Source organism: Toxotes jaculatrix, chromosome 8, assembly GCF_017976425.1.
Source record: "Toxotes jaculatrix isolate fToxJac2 chromosome 8, fToxJac2.pri, whole genome shotgun sequence".
NCBI lineage: Eukaryota > Metazoa > Chordata > Actinopteri > Toxotidae > Toxotes > Toxotes jaculatrix.
The window spans coordinates 19,359,510-19,378,948 of record NC_054401.1 but is presented as its reverse complement, the minus strand read 5'-3'; the positions used below and the strand labels follow the sequence as shown (position 1 = coordinate 19,378,948).

General features: G+C 40.5%; 1 protein-coding gene across 1 annotated transcript; it reads left to right on the top strand.

Annotated features, from left to right (window-relative positions):
- Positions 1-10,880: 10,880 nt before the first annotated feature.
- Positions 10,881-18,831, top strand: ncam3 (neural cell adhesion molecule 3). The gene is made up of 16 exons (XM_041045212.1): positions 10,881-11,177; positions 11,744-11,815; positions 11,914-12,111; positions 12,277-12,414; positions 12,661-12,804; positions 13,422-13,539; positions 14,129-14,283; positions 14,368-14,501; positions 14,732-14,867; positions 15,000-15,167; positions 15,339-15,459; positions 16,002-16,131; positions 16,222-16,390; positions 16,627-16,819; positions 16,942-17,070; positions 17,405-18,831. The coding sequence occupies exons 1-16, from the start codon at positions 11,114-11,116 to the stop codon at positions 17,445-17,447; spliced, it is 2,112 nt and encodes a 703-aa protein (XP_040901146.1). The 5' UTR covers positions 10,881-11,113; the 3' UTR covers positions 17,448-18,831.
- The last annotated feature ends 608 nt before the right edge of the window (positions 18,832-19,439 follow it).

Genomic DNA, 19,439 nt, shown 5'->3' with positions numbered 1-19,439 from the left:
TGTGTGTGTGTGTGTGCCTGTGTGTGTATATATGTGTAGGCAGACGATGTGGTGCCTGCTCCAGGACACCCACCTCGTTGCCGCCTTGTGCCCACTGGTCCTGCCCTGGGCTGCCCACAGGATGCTGGCCTGCTTTGATGCTCTCTTCTCATCAACGTACTGCAGACACACACACACACACACACACACACACACACACACACACACACACACACACACACACACACACACACACTTACATGAGATAGCTAATAACTCCTCAGAAGATCCTGTAATCTTTTTAAAGTTTGTGACGTTCAGTCAGCCAAGTCATCTTAAGTCGGTTGACTTCCTCCGCCCAGGGCATTGCTAGCATTTATCCGATGAAGCTTCAGTCAAGGATGGCCAATGTTTTTGATCAGCTGCAGTGTTTGGAATCAGCTGATGAGGTCCAAGGGTTATAAAATCTGACCAGAGTCTCTCTTTTCTGGCTCCTTCCCAGCCAAGTAACTGCTCCGTACAGACTAAACAAACAAGATGTGTTAATAATTATTTATTATCAGAGTTATTTGTTTATTTATTCAGAACCAGGCTCATTATTTTGCCATTTTCCAATCTTTAAACTAAGTTAAGCTAACTGTCTGCTGGTTCCAGTTACATATTTACTGTACAGACACAAGTATATCTGTATGTTATCCGTTATGTTTCTGTATCATTTGCATGGTTAAATGGTCCTTGCTTGATGTCCTGGTTAGATACATACAGCTTGCTGCCAGCCGTCCCCAGGGTCATATAGCCAGCTGTAGACATCTGCAGATAGCCCAGTGATAACATACAGCGCAACATCTAAACATCCCCTCCTCCCTTTTTGTAAGACACAGGAAAGTCATCACGGACGCTGATGCACTGTCACCGTTGTATGCCCTCGTGTAATTTACAATACTTGGTGTAACAGTACATAAGACTGAATCTGTTTCTTATGTGGCATCTATCCATATGATGTGTCTCTGTCTCTTTAAACCGAACACACCCAGGTCTTTCCTAGAGCACAACAGATCATTCAACTTAAGTCACCCTCTTTTCCTTTTCTGCTTTGTGAGAGACAGAGACGACGTACACATTCTGTCTGGCTGCGTACTATCGCTCCCATCCATTCCTCTGCTGCCCACATCCTCGTCATCCTCTCTTCCGTTTTCTGCATGCACCAACTGAATGCACGACTAAACAACACATCAACCATATGGTTCCCCAGAACATGGGGATATATACAGTGATAAATACAGCCACAGAAACAGGTACGTTGCATTTGCAGACATGCGAATAACTTAAATTTCTCAAAAACAGACACACACACACTCTTCAGTCACGCTCCACCCAGGGTGTCTGCACAGTTCTGGGCCGCGGGGCAATTAGCACTAATGGCAGGAAGCTAGTTAGTGTTATCTGCTGCCATGGCGGCCTCCACTGGCACTGACAGACCCTGGACCAGTCACGTAGAGACACAGACAGTCAGACACAGATCCTGGCAGGGAGGAGGAGGAAGAGGAGGTGGAGGAGGTGGTGGAGGAGGTTGACAGGTCAAGGCACCTCCTGAGAGGACATTCATGTTATTCACCTGCTGGGCTCCATCTTAAATTAGAAATGAGACTTGAGGGAACCAGGAAATACTTTGTTTAGTCCCACAGTGTCTGTTGAGAGTATAGTTAAATAAACTTAAATTTTCTGTTTTATAATGTAATGTAATGTATTTTTATTTTATTTAGTTTTCTTTCTTTCTTTCATTGATTAATTAAAGATTCTCAATATGTGCTCATCAACACTGTAGTTTAATAACTTAATGAGCTACTGGTGAGAAATGAACCAGCCCAAATAATTCCTCAAGTGTCTTTTCATGTATTTTAGGTAACAAAAGTGACCTAACATCCCATCTATGTGCCGCTGCTTCGTCTGCAGTATGGCTCCTGGCTGCAGCTTAGATATCTCTCTATTGTTTCAGCAGCACGTCTCTCTTCCTGTATGCATGATACTACACATGCTTGGGAGTGGGTGGCTGGGTGGGTGTGTTTTTGGCGGGGATGGGGGGGTGTAGGGATGACGGTATGAGTAGCACTGGAGAACGCAAGAGGATGTGGTCAGGGAGGCCCAAAAAAGACTAAACAAAATAAACAGCAGAAATCCCTGAATGAGGCTCAGACACAACAACAGTCACGTAGGTTTGACCAGCTCCAGGTCACATCGTCAGACTGGCTGGCGCACAGAACTGGCAGCATTCAGGATCCACTGTGATTTTATTTACGGAAAGTTGGGCATCTTCAGAGGCTGAATTAAAAAAAAAAAAAAAAAAAAATCAATAATTTGTTTTTCTTTTTGTAATAGTTAAGAAATTAAAAGACACAAAAATCACGTTTTATTTTATGTGTAGAGTGTAAATTAACATTGTTGAGTAAGTTATGATTTAAAAGCCAACATGAACAGGACAGGACCAGTCTTTACCTCCTCAGCAAGCACTGTTAACATGCCTGTGAGCAATACACTCATGTGCCTGAAGGTACAAGTGGAACTGCTATTATGAGCGATTGTTAAAGATTTTTGTACCTTTTGTAGCCTTAGTTTTTTGTTCTTGCAAACTCTGTGTTTCTGGCTTGAATGTTAATGTCTGCCAGCTCAGTTCAAGTCTGAACATTTGAGTTTGTGCCTGTAAACTCTGTTCACAGATGCCCACATGTTCACTGAAACAGTTTTTGGTCAGTATAATCAGTCCTCTTGTCTGTGCATAGCAAGACTACAGATGTTTGGACGATTATCCGGACTTTAGACAGTGACCTGTTGTTGTGGACATAAATATCATGTTGTCAGGCCCAGGTATTAACAATGCATTTGACTTTTTTTGGCCCACCATCCACTTTTACTCTCTCTGTCCTTGTGTGTCTGTGTGTGTGTGTGAAGGCTAGTCATATGTGTTTAAGTATGAAATCTTCCCTTTGCCTTTATCAGCTCCCCAAGGCAACAGTTCAACAAAAGAAAAGGCCTCCGTCAACACTCGAAGCTGAGATAAGACACACTAACAAATAACTTAAAGTAATGCTGCATGGAGAGGTTACGTGCTAGTTTGCCCAACTCTGTGTCACTGAACCTTTACCCTGTCCTCGAGTGCTTCCTCCCCGCTCTAACTGACTACTTACACATAAAGTTACAAATGCATAGTGTCTGTTTTTTTCTTTATATCGTGGCACTTTAAATTCTTTAACTATTCCAACCAGAAAAAAGAGAAAAATCTAGCGTAAGCATTTGTGAATCCTGTACTATTAAGTTCCCTTCGAGATAAACGTTTTGTTCATAAAATATACTTACTTAGAAATAACTGCAAATCCTGAGCACGGCAGATATCCTCGACTGTCAGTTTTAGTGATGTCTGCTGAGTGACAAGCCGCGTGTGTGTTTGGAAGAAAACATCCTTAACGGAAATTCTAGTAAAATATCAGTTGCTGGCAAAGCGCTCACAGCCTCCTGCAACTGTTTGGATGAGAGTTCATTCACTCATGTGATGGCATGCAAAATAAACCATAAGTCAAATAAACAGAGCACCATTCTGGTAAAATATTGTTTGTATTGCTAAGTCAGGATGGGGTCAACTACTTCCTTTTCATTTCCAAATGTCAACAAAAACTGTAACTGAAGTGCCTCATCGTAATGGAAGGATGTTATTTATATCATTTATTAGAAAGTGAACTGATTCTCAGTGGAGGACAAGTTAGATTTGAATCCTGTCTGAGTAAATGAATAGGTTTAATTTTATCTAAGCCACATGTGAGCAGGAAAAGTAGAGAAGGTGTGTTCAGTTAGGGCCAAACTGAATCCACGTATGGAAATGAACTTACGCTTTAATGCAGAGATGCAGAAGCTTGAAGGTACTAGAGCTCATTAGTTTAGCTGCTCTGATTGTCTGCAAAAGACAGTCGCTTAGTTTCGAGATAAGCACACTGCAGACCAGCCTACCATCTGTCTTCCTACTATTGTTGTTCCTGATTGTATTTTGAATTTCAGTGACGTGCACTAACGTTGCCGGAGCCTATCTATAGCCTAACTGGATCACGCAGAGTGGCCTCTGATGACACGCTGGTGATGGACTGAATGAGTGAGGATTTTAGAATAGTTTTTCACTAATTTTAGCACCTCTGTCTTCTGCTTTTCAGTCAGAAAGTACATCTGAAATGGTGTCACTCATTATGACTGTGAAATAAGATTTGAAGGTGGGATTTTAGTGGCAAACAGCTCTATTTTTAAACTGCTCTTACGCAAACATTTTGTCAAGCGACCCAGATTTGGATCTTTCACTTGATGTACGTAAAGTTATCACACAGTGTGTTTTGTAGAGCTCAGTTCTCACACTGTTGTTCTGGCTGGCTGTATTTTAATCGGAGCAACGGAACATCAACAGTGCATCTGCAGCTGGATCTGCCAGAGCGGGTTAAGATGTTCTTGATGTTCAGATGAAAGATCTGATGAGAGACTTAATGGCGACATTCTGGATTGTTTAGACTGCCAAGCCGTTTGATGAGGGACATGGCTTTGGCTGAAAAAATCTTCTCGAGTAGCACCATATTTCGTACCACACCCGCCTCTACATCTCATCCTGCTCATCATTTTGTGGTCATAGGGATACGCTACTGGTCAAAAGTTTTAGAACACCGTCACTTTTCTAGTTGTTACAGACATTTTCATGTTGTAATGTCTCAGTGTTCATTTCTGAAATGAAATCAGTCAACATAGATCAACATAGAACAAATAAATAATTAAGTTTTTTGTGTGTTTCACTTGTAATTTGCTTTATGCTCACCCTCTTTCCAGTTCATCCCAAACCAGCATCTGCATTGTTCTAAAACTTTTGACAGTGTATCAGTGGGGTTCCCTGCCCTGCCCTTTGTCTTTCATAGTGTAGGTTCTTTTAATAAAGTTCACTCTGCTGGGGCATCGCCAACGAGGCCTCTGAGAGCACTGATTCCCTCAGAGCCCATGCAGGCAGACAGATGTTTGAGGACATTGTCTGTCACCTGTCTGTGTTCTCTGCTAATCCACTATGAGTTTCCTGTATGGCACGAGGCCAGGAAGAGCAGGAAATCGTCGGGGTCTCTCCCATTATTAGTTGAACAAATGTGGAGGTACAGGGGTCTGGCTAAATGCTGGACCTGTCCAGAATAGGCGCGACATGGTAAAAATATACACAAAGCACGCAAATGTGGTGCACAAGAGGACAACACACTGTGGTGTTTGTTTATTGGTTGTTTATGTGACAACAATGGTTGGCGTACACAGAGGTTTTGATGACCCCAGGGCGTCTCTCTCACAGTCTTTTTTGTGTGTAAATATTAGTTGGATAAATATAGCAAGCAGCTGCCACTGTCGCTCGCTGTCACTTTCACATTGATAACAATACAGAGAATAGAGGAGAAGGAAAGAATTCCTTTTGTTTGCAGTTTGGTCTGCTGCTATTTTTGTAACAAGGATGATGTGTCATACGTGAGGACAAACTGCACTGTTAGAGTACTTAATGCTGGTAGTGGTGTGTCGCACCTCATTTTCAAGAAACACAAAGTCTTTTCCCTGAAATGTCATTTTAATTATTATCTTGTGGACAAGTTGCTTTGTGCAAAACTGTCATACAATTTGGATATGTCCAGTATATTACAGTGATAAGAATGATAAAAGGAATATTGAAAAGAAAGATACAGCTACACCAAAGTGTGACTTACAGTTCGTAAAAAAGAAAAATATTCACACTTCAGAAGTAGAAGTTTACTGAGTATGAGTCAGTGTAAAATTATACGTCCAATAGATTTATTTTAAAAATGCCAAAGCAGTATTTGCATTAGTTACTTTCAATTTTTCAGTTGAATACTTTGAAGTGTAATATGATTTTGTGTATGCCCTGAGAGTTGTAACAAAAAATAATTGCTAAACAAACCTGGAAGTGGTTTAAATATTTTATTTCCAAGGATTTGACATTTAAATTGATCAAATAAACCAACTTTTATTGGATTGTACAGATTCTAATAATTTGTGTTGATCCTTACTGTTACAATGTGCATTTGACATATTGTGGCTCCACTTAAAATTGCGAGATGAGTGAATGTTAATGTTGTGCATCAAATAATTTCATATCAAAGCTGTCTACACTATCATGTTCTCTCCATCTGTGAAAATATTCACCTTGAACAAGTTTTTAAACACCTGTGCAGTGCAAAGCAAGAGCTTGTGAACGTGTAGAAGAAGAATCACATGCTCTTCAACACACACACACACACACACACACACACATTGCTCTTTGGTTAAGTAATCCACACTTTCAGCTGGGTGGAGGACTTGTAGTAGACATTACACACATACAGAGGCACATACACACAAACCATTCTAGTGGCACATGTGCAGGGTAAGCACTGATTATTATCTTAGTGTGTGAGCACTGAGGACTTCCTGCATCTTGATGTTACAGTAATACTATAGAGTGATGACATGTAAGCGCTGCAGTGGGGATAATGACATGATTGCTCCTGGGTTGACTTATTTTCGATTAACATTTCAGTTTTTAACTTTAAGTTGAAATGTTTCTTATCCTGCCAGCAGTAGGAATATTATTCACAGCAATTTGTTATAAATTCACACTGACATTGAAGCTCTAGCAGGATTTGAATAATTGAGACAACAACATGGTTTCTTATTTGGCGTGAGCGAACTTTAATCTCTGTTCACAGGCTCTTATTTTCTGCTGGAGAAAGATGATGAATCTGTGTCCGTCCATTTAGCCTGTTCAGACGTCACGAACAGTGTTTCAGAAGCTGCCGATTAGAGATCACCACACAGCAAAATCTGAGAGAATATTCGTCTTACTGTTTTACTTCACAGTTTATGAAATGATCTTGACTGGCTTGAGAGGTCTTTTCAATATTTGTTACATTTTGCAGCTGTTGCACATACAATTGTGCCACATTGCAGATTTAGTGATTTATGTCATTTCCACAACTGTCCACAATGTTTTTCAGCTCAGTGTGAAAAATGACAGCTGTCTTGACTCTCAAACAGTGAGGAAAAAATGTAAAGTATAAATCTTTACCGTCCTTTCACTAACTTGTCTTGTGAAATAGTTTTAAACAGTATGGTTAATTGTTGTTCCAGTTATATAAACCTATGAGCCAAGCTTATCTGTATAGTAAAGATACTCGAGGACACACACACACACACATAGGTCTGTTTTGTTCGCACAAACGGGAGAGTGAGGGTGTGTCTTCTCCTGTCACGAGAATCTGTCTCTGTCTCTCTCTCCTTCCTGCCTGTCTCGTCCTCGTGTCTTCAGCTGTCATGTTATTGACTGCCTGCCTGTCTCTGTCTGTGTGCTACATGTGTTTGTGTATACATTGTTTTTGTGTCTGTTCTACATGTACACAGACACAAAAATGTGTGTATTATGTAAATGTAATATATTTTTTACTATGGATGGTATATTTTGTGCATTGTCCGTGTATTTGTAAATGGAATTGAAAACAGGATCACAAGCACAATACACATGTATTATCCACATGCAAACACCCTGTTGATGTCGTTTAGCAAATCGCTGAGTTCTTGCTAGTTGCTATGTTCCTGAGAAAGGGACTACAAATATAAGCTAGTATGTTGACACTGAAAGTTTACAGTTAGTTTATTTCTTTAAACCGATATTATTGAGGTAGATTACCAAAATGCACGTACGTCTTTCTTGTGTGATTTGTGCGTATGCGTGTGAGAGTAGGAAAGTTTGTGATTACTACTACAAGAGGTTTTGGCACCAAGAGAACAGCCAATTGTTCTCAGTATTTTGTTTATTTATTGGTCACAAAGACAAAGAGAGGAACACTGTGCAGTGTTGTGTGTATGTACAAATACTAATACATATTTGTGTGTGTGTGTGTGTGTGTGTGTGTGTGTGTGTGTGTGTGTGAGAAGAATACTGTTTTGGGTGAATAGAGACAACTTTTGGTGTTACAAAATGTTAATGCTGAGAAACCACACATTTCCCTGAAGTGTGACAATAGAAAATAAATAAAGGACTGAAAATGCCAGTGCACATCTTTTAAGGGGGATTTGTTCTAAATAGTAACAAAGTCACTGCTGATCTACAGGATCAGCAAGACCTTGTTAGGACTATCATAGTGTAATCATGTTGTACACCAGTCAAATTTAATACATCATTCAGTTTTTTTGAACGTTTGGCTCAGACGCTTGGCTGTTACTCTCTGTGCTGGTGTCTGTACAGTTTAGCTAACAGTCAAAGATGGTTTCCTTGAGGAAGAAATGCTGTAGTGTGATTTGAGTTGGTGAATAATTCTCTGTGGGGTTTCTGAACCCTTTCCCATTGGGTTAGTCGCAGGTGTGTCATTCAATGAATTTTTAAAGATAACGGGTTAATGCACCATAAACAGTGGATACATTTCAACCTAATTTTTCATACAGTGAAACTTACATTTTAACCAATACACCAAAAATGCTCATGCTTGCTCAGATACACAGACATTTTACAAGTGTAACCGCATCCATTTTTCATGTATTTTCATGCAAAGAGCTGCAAGGTCTTCTATCATATTTGGGACCTCAATGACTCTTCATACAGATTTAATAGCTTCTTTCAGTGGTTAAAAATGTCGATAAACCAAAACGCTTTTCATTGAGCATTAATGTCATTTACAATTTGTGTAGAAAAAATTGACCTACTATTAAGAATAACATGGAGAAGACCAGATGCACATAAAGTATAAAGCCACAACTCTTTGAAACCAGGGTCTCAAAGTTGTCACAAAGATGTTTAAGTATCTTTGTAGTTTGTTGTTGTTGTCTTTGAGCTGCAGTAATGCAATGTGGACAGCAGCATCAATGAACACAAGGGGTTTTATCAATTAGGAGAGGGAACAAGAGAAAAACACAGTTCAAACAAATTTGATATAAGCAGCTGTCAGTGTGTGCCCACCCTTGTTAATGGTCCTTGTAAACAGCACTCATTATGAGCACACTCCGTTCTAATGGGCCATAATAGCACCTCCTGATAATCAACCTGATAGGTGGCCCCTTTGGACTCTACCCTTTGATTGGCTGGCTGGACGACGGTGTGGATACAGTGATAGGCTATCAAGGGGGAGGTGGGAGGGGCAGGCTGGCTCTTGGCCAATGGAAGTTATAGGGCCCAGAGGAACGAAACTTGACTGGCGGGGGGCGCTAACACCACATAGATGAAAGGGCAGTGACGTAAACCCTGTGTGTGTGTGTGTGTGTATGTGTGTATGTGTGTATGTGTGTGTGTGTGTGTGTGTGTGTGTGTGTGTGTGTGTGTGTGTGTGTGTGTGTGTGTGTATGTGTGTATGTGTGTGTGTGTGTGTGTGTGTGTGTGTGTGTGTGTGTGTTTCAGTATGTTGACCCAGGCATGCTTCAAGATCAAACTTTGGGTAATCACCAAAACTGATGCACAGAGTTCTGTGATGATTTTTTTCTGTCCAGAGATTTTTGTAAAAACATCCCACAGGTGTTTCTCACAGCCGACATTTCACATGGCACAGTGTGAAAATAATAAAATGAATGATAGCTGAATACCATTTGATTGCTTCACTTTCTGTTTTTCCTTCAATGATAAGTCAAAGTCTCTGCTGTGAAAAAGCCCTTTTCTGCCTCTTTTCAGTGAATACTTACAGTACAGTGGTTAGCACATGACATTTTAATTTTTTCAGATCTTTTAGTCAGAGAATTTGGTGAAAATTTGAATTGAATTCCATCTTTCAGTGACACTGACTGATACCGTGCCATCAAAATAAATGTGATTGTGTGTGAACATGAGTGTGTATCCTTGATACACACCATAAACAGCTCAGTGGCTCTAAGATATTCACCATCAAAGCCTTGAACTGTGGCACCTTATCAACCATTGATATGACTAATTTCAGTGTTTCATATAGGGTCTGTAGGTGTTACTAATAACATTCTTTTCATGCTTTGAAGTCAAAATGTATGTATTCTATCATGCCAATTCAAAACTTAAAGTTTTGATTTGATTTTTACTTCAATTAAGTCTATGTTGATTTGACTTTGACCTGACTACTTGTATAAAAAGTTGTTTGAAAAGTTTGAACTACATGATTAAATGCACTAGATTTATCTGATAATCAACACTATCAAGTTGGCAATCACTGAGCATGGGCTGTTTTTCCAAGTTAATAAACCCCTTTCTTTGTAATAAAGAAGTCGTCACTGAGGTTTGTTGATTTCAGCATCCTGCAGGAGATACGTTTTCAGCAAATGTGAATGTGGAGAATTTGGCAGCGTATGTGCAGTGTGGTACGTGTGCTTGAGAAGAAGAATGTGACCCTTTTTAAATGAGAGAGGAAAAAATGATGGAATGATAGAAATATCTTTCTCCATCTTTTCTTCCCCTGGGGGGCTGCCTCCCCTGCTTTCATCCGGTGGCCTGGAGGGAGAGACAGGGAACAGGGTGACGACAAAGGAGAGTGAGAGAGAGGGAGAGAGAGAGAGAGAGAGAGAGAGAGAGAGAGAGAGAGGAGAGGCAGAAAGAAAGTTAAAAAAATTAGAGACAGACAATAGTTAGAGACAGTTGTGTGGTAACAAAGAGACAAGTTCTAAATGAGTGAGAGGAGGGAGGGGGCGGGCGTCATTCCCGTCATCGCCTCTCATTTCTCAGGACAGTAATGACAGTAACTGGGGTCAAAGGAGGGATGGGAGAGTAGTGCTTTCTCTCTCTCTCTCTCTCTCTCTCTCTCTCTCTCTCTCTCTCTCTCTCTCTCTCTCTCTCTCTCTCTCTCTCTTCCCCCCTCACGTTTCCTCTCATCTCAGCTGTTGTGCCCCTATATAACCTCTGAAACAGACCCTCTCCCTATCATAGTTGTCGTAGGTGGTTTGGCAGCAACAGGAGTCTGCATGTCAGTGTAATGCTGAGTTGAAGAAACTGGAAGTTTCTTTGCTGTGTAGTAGATTTTTAGTTAGTTTTGTAAATTTTATTAGACCAGGATTTAAGCATTTGGTCCAGTTTTGTGCTGACATTCAAGCTCAACAGGCAAATTACAGAGTTGTAAGTCTTGTGGGATTGGTAACCTGCAGCCAGGTGAACATGACGAACCAATTAGGTCCCCTGAAACTGGCCTCGCTGCTGCTGCTGCTGGTGTATGGCACAGGTAAGATCTGTGGACATTATTGAGACTTAGCAGTAAAGACAGAGTTGTAATGATATGTTTTGATAAACACTGCATGGCTGAAATTTTCACACTATGAGCAAAGGAAAGCTTTTTAAAGTGTAAGCAGGAAATAACTCAGGAAATAACCAATATCTGACTGTTGTTGTGCCACATCTAAAGTATCCATGTCTGTATAAACAGGGAAACACGTTTTTTTCTGCCAGTTTTAAAAAGTCAGAAAGAAACTTTAAATAGTTGATACCTTTCTGCTGGTGGAAAGACTGATGAATCAGAGCATAGTGTGTTCATTGCATAAAGCTCAACATGGTCTACATGTTTGTGCAGGGTTATAAAATGTGCTAACAGCACAATGCACGAGAATTGAGAAAACACAAAGCCACGGTGAAGACGGCTGTGGCTGTGTACGGCACTAAATAGCGTAGTAGGATTTTCTGAGGAGAAATGTGTTGGTCATGTGTTTCAGAATATCAGTTCAAAATAAAGACCAATATCGTAAACCCTAAGTTGTCTTTTTGATAGTAAATCAGAATCACTATGACTTCTAGATGCAAAGATGGACATCATTGTCAAGCAACAAGATGTGCTGGTGGGAGCAGAGATCCTTCTGCTGTGTAAAGGTGAGTCACTTTTGTTTCATTTGATGACCAAAGAAACTTGTCTGTGTGAAGGAAACACATCCAACATTTCTTTTCACTCTTCTTCTCTCCTGTCCTAGCTGGAAGAGAGGGAACTATAAAGTGGCAGAAGGACGGAGAAGACATTGACGATGATGAAATTGTGTCCACTGTGGATGAGACCTCCTCTAGATTGCACATTTTGAAGGCTACGATAGAGGATGCCGGCAAGTACACCTGCCATTGTGACTACGACAGCGGGCACCAAGATGATGCTTACGCACAGATGTATGTTTATGGTAAGTAACAACTGACTCACACACACTTAAATGGTCAGTCATGTTGCTGAATCAGCATAGAGAAAGAACTTGGTCGTGTTGAACATGTGTCTGATGATGATATCGCTCGTTTTGTTGCTTTATTGAATATAAAGTCAGTATCCTAATCTTCTCCTCCTTCGTCAGAGGGTCCATCATTTGGAAGCACCAAAACCTACCATGAGTTTTTGGTCGGCACAAACGGGGTGGTGCCATGCGTGGTGACTGGCAAGCCAGCGGTGGATGTTCAGTGGTTTAGAGACAAGAAAGAAATCCCTTCTAATGGTAGGACCAGCAGTACTTTAAAATAAGTGTGACTTTAAAGAAATATCACTTATTATATTATATATTAGACTTCCATTGAGTGGGTGGCCCGGCTTTAAATGATTGATGTTACTCTGTATCTGTTGAATGCCAAAAACACCTTTGTGTCATAAGAACATGTCAGTGTTCTTTACTTCTGCCTATCACTCTTTCCACAACTCAAAGTCTTTTTGTCTCTGCATTTGTCTCTGCGTTCTCTCACTTCAGAGGGAGAACGTGTGCGGAAGATGACCGATAACACACTCCGTATTGAAAATGTGAAGAGAGAGGATGCTGGGACATACGTGTGTCAGGCCAAGATCAGTGGAAGGCCCGTCTCTCAGGAGCTCTTGATCTCTGTTTTCGTCAATGGTGAGTAGCTTTTTCAAATCAAGTTTGTACTGATGAATTGTCTGTTTTTAACGATGTTGAGAATGCTGATGTTAATACTGCTTAGTTAGGAACTAGCAATGTCTTTCTGTTGTTTGTTTAGTTTAGTTTTTCTCACATTTTTATATTCACGTTTTATTTGTCAAACTATAGTAATGTTTTAATTCACCACCACTGACTGTTTCCTTTTACCTCTGCAACTTTCACATTACTAGTGGCCTCTGCCCAGCGACTACAGATAGCAATTAACATATATGGCAGATAACCATATCTGGCTATCTATCCAGCCACACAATTAAAAACTAAATCTATATAGCATCCAGGGTGGTGAAAGATCAGTTGTGACACAAAGATACTTTCTGGTTCTTGCTAAATCTGGTGTGTGTAAAATAGCATTTGATAGCTCTCAACCATTTAGTGTTAGTGTCAGTTTGGAACTGTTCAGTGGTCATGAGCATTTTGTGTGACAAATTTTTCTATTTTACTTTAAGTTATGATAATGTCATTTACAAATTTGAAGCAGAGCATTTTGCTTTCTGTACGTTGAACACGTTGAACATAAGTTGAACATTAACTAAAATGCAATCCCCCTCCTGCAGTTCCTCCTACAGTGCATCTGAGGGAAGAGGTGAAAAAAGTGATGGCCGGATCAGAAACAAACGTTTCCTTGCTTTGTTTGGTGGACGGTATACCAAAACCCAATATCTCCTGGACCATGTAAGACCTGATTTTTGTACATTATGTTGATAATGTACAAGTATGATCTGGAGATTGTAGCTGACCAGAATCTTTCTTTGCTTCTTTAAACTCATGGCAAAAGTCTAAACACTGTAAATCCTATTTTATATATATATATATTACTTTTATATTACTTTTATTTCAATTCGCCAAGATGTTTTCCATAAATACTCAGTTTGTTCCAATTACAATCCTTGGCTGTAGGCAATCTACAATCAGCAACAAAACTTAGATTAGTGCCCCGACTCTCTGTATTGTTAGTGTAGCGTTAACATCTTGTATGTGTGCCAGTGAGTGGAGCAGAATGTATGTGTGTGAAGCTGAAGCAAAGAAATTTCCTTATCAGCTCAGTTACAGTAATGTTCCGTGGCGTCACCCATTTCCCTCTCTAACTTTTCCTCTGTGTCCCTCTCTTGACTTCTCTCTTCCTCCTGTCCTGCTTTGTAAAGTTATGCCTGCAAACTTCTGGATAGTATCTCTTTGTGCCATATTTTTTAAACACACATTAAGAAAAGAATCAGTACAGCGTCACTCCATGTGCATTTTGCTCTTCGTTTCGTACTCCCAGGCCGGTGACATTCGATTCCTCACGTCATCATTTCAACTCAGACAGCAGCCAGCTGACTATACAGTCTGTTACCAGAGCCGACTATGGGGAGTACGTCTGCACTGCTGCAAACAGGCTGGCTGAGGACAGTGCTACCATCATGCTTCATGTCTTTGGTTGGTTCAGTTCCACTGTTCTTTGAATTCTTTGAATATTGTTTAGGTGGTTACTGTCTTGATAACTCACATGTTTCATTTCAGAGGCCCCAGAGGTGTTTCTGTCAGCAGAGCAGAAGATCGTATCAGTGGGTGAGCGTGTATCTGTGTCCTGTAACGTCTCTGGCCATCCTCAGCCTGAGCTACACTGGCTCAAAAAGAACCATGGATACTCACAGGTAAGAGTGCATGGACGTATACACACATACCAGACGACTACACAAATTCACCTGCATGCAGCAAAGCTGACACTGTAAATTCAAAAGGATGCCCGTCTTTGCCATTCATTGTTAATATGATTGGTGACTGCTAAATTTAGTGTGTTGATCCCAGCAACTGATGTTATGATAATCTGTATGAGCAGTACTTCTAGCGTGATTTTCCTGCTTTTTTCTTCTGCCTCTATCAGGACTTTACTTCTGGTCGCATCCAAGTGGCAGATGGTGTGTTGGTGATTAATGAAATACTGCCCTCTGATGGTGGACTCTATTCCTGCATGGCTGTCAGTGACACTGGAAATGCATCCAGAGATGTCGCCATACTCAGTAAGAGTTCATGCCATGCTTAGTATTTGAGAAAACAAGAATGAAGGAAAAGCAGCTCGTGTAAGTTCCAGTACCATTTTCTAACATTTGTTTTTCCTTCCTCAATCCCCCTCCCTGCCTCCTCACCCACAGCCCAGCCTGGTCCACCTCACTACCTGTCAGTCTCACCTGGACCAACGTCAGTCCTCTTCTCCCTCAAAATCCCACCCATCAGTGGAGGATCGCCAATTACAGGCTATGTCCTGCAGTGGAGGCAAAGTGAAGCCGAACAGTGGAAGGAGATCACAGTACCAACTTCAGGTAGAACATCTGCTCTTCACAGACGATAATTCTCTCTGAACAAAAAAGTCAGCTGATGAAAATCCTGTTATATACATGAACATGCATGTAATAACACATAATTTTGTACATAAGCTGAAGTGACCTTCTGTGTGTGTGTGTGTGTGTGTGTGTGTTTGTACACTTTTGTAGATCCCCTAGCTATCACTGCCCTCAATCCGTACACGTTGTACAGGGTGCGATTGGCTGCCCTGAATGCAGTAGGACGGGGACAGTTCTCTGACTCGACCAGCGTTCGTACCCAGGGAATACGTAAGTGCTACACACATATATTAGCACCAAACACTGACAACACACACCAAATCCACAATGTTGTGTGGTGCATTAACTAGATAAGCAGTGCGTGTGTGTGTGTACATATTTGCAGGTATATACATTTGCATGTATGTATTAATGATGCACATTCACTGATGTGCAGTGTGAGTGTGCATGCTAGTGTGTTTGTAGGTTAGTAGGGTTTTTTATTCCTCTGCTATCACTAATTTTTCTTGTTCATCTCTCATGACACCATCATCATAACATTTCTCTGACATCATCATCTGCTGTCGGACGCTCACTCATGCTGCTGATGACGCCGTGCAATCTACTGTCATTCATCCTCAGGAGGTAAAGCGCTCACAGTGGTTTACTAAAGTATGAAATAATAAACTGACATGTTCAGTCAAACTGTACTAGACTAATAAGTACAACTACATCCAATCATTAGGCGTTAATTATTATTCATGACTGTTGAGTGTAAATCCGTGGTCATCAGTTGGTCGTCTCTTCCTTCCCATTTCTCTGCTTCCTGCCTGTAGGTGAACCCGACAGTCCACATTTGTCACTGGATGAGGTAAATGTGGAGAGCAACTCCTTCTCTGTCCCTCTTAAACAGATTGATGATGGTGGAACGCCTCTGCTGCACTTCAACATCCGATACAGAAAAGTAAGAGACTCTCTCAACCTCTTTCTCTTCTTCTGTCCTTTTTGGTTCCTGACTTTCATCCTCCCTGTCCTCTGCTCTCTCTTTAAACAGAACACAGAAGGGGCTGAGTGGAAAGAGATAGAGCTGTCGCCTGATGCTGACTCTGTCTCCCTTCAAGACCTGTCTTTCGGGTCACATTATCAACTGGAAGTCACAGCAATCAATGCTAATGGTTCCTCTACCCCTGCTACGTTCAACTTCACCACTGCGGAACAGCCTAGTATGTGGCCTCCTATTTCCTCTACCACACACTTTAGGGTGTTGGCCAGAGAATGTGGCTCAGCACTTCTAATTTACCATTATGACCTAAGTGTTGATACAAATAGCTCTGAGATTAATTATACATCAACAAAGTGTTGTGAAAAATTCACCAACAAAAATGTGTAGTTTGCCTCAACCAAGAGGTTTCTCATACATTCAGCCGGGTCATGCAGACTTTGTCATCTCTCCTGATAGTGAGCAATCGCATGACCAAAGGCAGCGTGATTGGCATCGTCATGGTGATCTTCCTGGTGGTGTTCCTGGTGGTAGACGCCACCTGCTGCTACAGAAATCGCTGCGGCCTCCTCATGTCCATTGGTGTGAAACTCTTTGGGCAGAAAGTTCCGGGCATCAAAATGCTTGAAGAAGGAGCTGGAACCACTAATGGGTGAGTTGATGTGAAGAGAAGCTGTTAGTCTTTGAGGGGATGCACAGTGTGTCTGTGTATGTCAGCAAATTTTCTTCATTGTGATCCAAACCTTTGTGTGCGTGTGTGTGTCCTGGCTGCAGAGACGTGAAGCTGAAGGGTATATCTACTCCTAGAGGCAGTATGCAACAGGCGGGGGTGCAGACACTCAGCAAGGAGGGGACGCAGCTCACAGACGTCACCTGCGACAAAGCCCCCCTCACCAAACATGAGTATGTCCAACCACTCTCACACCGAACACAGCAATTTGTTGTCAAAGGTATTGAAGACTTTCCTGGAATCCTACATTTAGGTACAGGCAACATCTGCATCAGCTTCATGTGTTTGTGAGACTATCTTACTCTGGCAACATCAGTGCTGGAGCTGAGGAACATATCAAACTCTGTCTTATTGCAGTTATGCTTATTTGAACAGTCACATAGACATCAAATTTATTGTGGAGTCATTTTTTTCCCTCAACTCTGCTCTGAACTGAGGTTTTGTGAGTTCCCTGTCAGCACAGTTCTTTTATCCCAGTGTCACTAATAAGTTATTTCTTACCCACAGGAAAATACAACCAGACAGACACCTGCCCATTGCCGACGCATGAGGCCAAAAACTGGTGAAAGAAGACACATGAGGGTAAAACGTGAAAATGTGCCGTGCAGACGACAACGGAAGCAATCATGCAATCACAGTCATAAACACTGACTCTGAACACTCACTGATCTCTACACCGGCTACAACTGCCATGGGAAAGGTCAAACTTCCTGACACACTGCAGGAATCTGATTGATTTTTTTCTGACTGAAGCGTGTTAAAACTGGTCTTTTTCAAACCTCTGTGCTATTGGAGTAAGACAACAGTAGGTCTGTGTTGAGCCTCTCCTGACAGCACTGTCCTCTCCTCAGGCTGAAATCCTCCCAGCTTCCAGCGAACAGAGACCACAGGCAGGAGATGGTGTCATTTTGAAGTGTGTTTGTATTCTGCTCTGATTTAGATTAGTTCAAGCTAAACTTAAAAGACTTAATCTCCTTTACAGGGTAACCTTGATGTCTGTGTTTTACAGGGTAAAATTGTTGCTACTATTTAATTTTAAAATAGCTAAATATTCTAGACAAAGCAAATGTTTACCTGCTGCATTTGAATGTTGTGCACAGACACAAGGTCTTTTTTATTTTGTATTTACTTTTTACTTAAAACCATAGCATGGCTTGTGTAAAACAGTGCTTTTTTTAACATCCAAAAATTTGTTTGTCTTTATTGTTAATAACTTTTTATAAACATTGCATTTGGCTGCTCTTCTGATGGTTATGTAAGACTAAACATCTTATTTTTTATAGATTAAATAACACTGTATCCTGATATTGACCTGTATAATGGCCCATTTATAGGGCACTTCAGCTTGAACTAAACCTAATTAACCTTAATGTAGTTATTATGGGCTGATATTTATTATTTTTAAGCCATGCATGAGAGCTTTGGATTTAAAGCTATAATTGTAGCCAGCTTTTCTGAGCTCTTTTTTGCAAAAGATTTTTTTTCATGGTTGGCAACTAACACTGCCCACTTAGGGGATCTGTAATTCAAAGCAAGCTTTATTATGAGAACCTTTTTTTTTTTTTTTTTTTTTAAGTACCTGTAATAATACACTGAACAAAAATACACCAAAAGAGTGAGCTAATTTTGTAAATTATTTTATATTTATAGTCATATTATTAATTACAGTAATTAAATAAGTGAAAATACTCCAAGTCAAATATTTAACTCTGTTGTAGCTTTTTTTGTTTCAATGATACTTTGACATAAAAGTATACATGAATATTACCTGACAATATCATGAAGTGCTGATATTCTTGTAATATTGTATTGAACACTGTACATGGTTGTACATACATTTGTTGTTACATCTTTGTGTTTGATAAAACGTGGACTATAAAACAGCTTTATGTCTTTTGTGCTTACCAAATAAATGTTTTTTTATTTCCATAGGATCTCCATCACAGACTGAAAAATCATTCAGACAGAAGAGAAAATGTTCTTGTCTTTAATGGTTGTATAAATTCTCAAAATCAGAATAACCTAAAGTGTCTACTCAGAGAGCAATGGAAAGACAAGATCATGGTTCTTAAAAAAAACAAACTGAATTTATCCTGTGTATTGGGTTAGAATGAGAGATTTTAATCTTTTAATTAGACAAGCAATGACTCTCATTTCAAGCTAAAGACACTTAAGCCATATGCACACATACTGCCTGAGCACCAAAGATCACTGTGATTCTAACTTGTAGGTAACTTCTGGAGAAATTCTGTTTTCACACCTTTAAAAATTGCCTTGAAATATAACAAAGTATTGTGTTTTGTCCACAGATGAGACACATCATACACAGTGTTGGAAAGTCACCAGACCATTTGCTGAATGCTGGACACACAGAACAGTTTGTCCATCCAAAATATTCAAGGCTGGAAGCTTGCCCATAGAGATTTATGGTGACATTATTTAGTCATTGTTTAGCTGTGTTTGTAACTGTCCAAATTTTGGTGTCTTTTCTTCCATCTGTCATCCTTCCCCCTGTGTCATGCACTGCATCTGGAGCAAATTG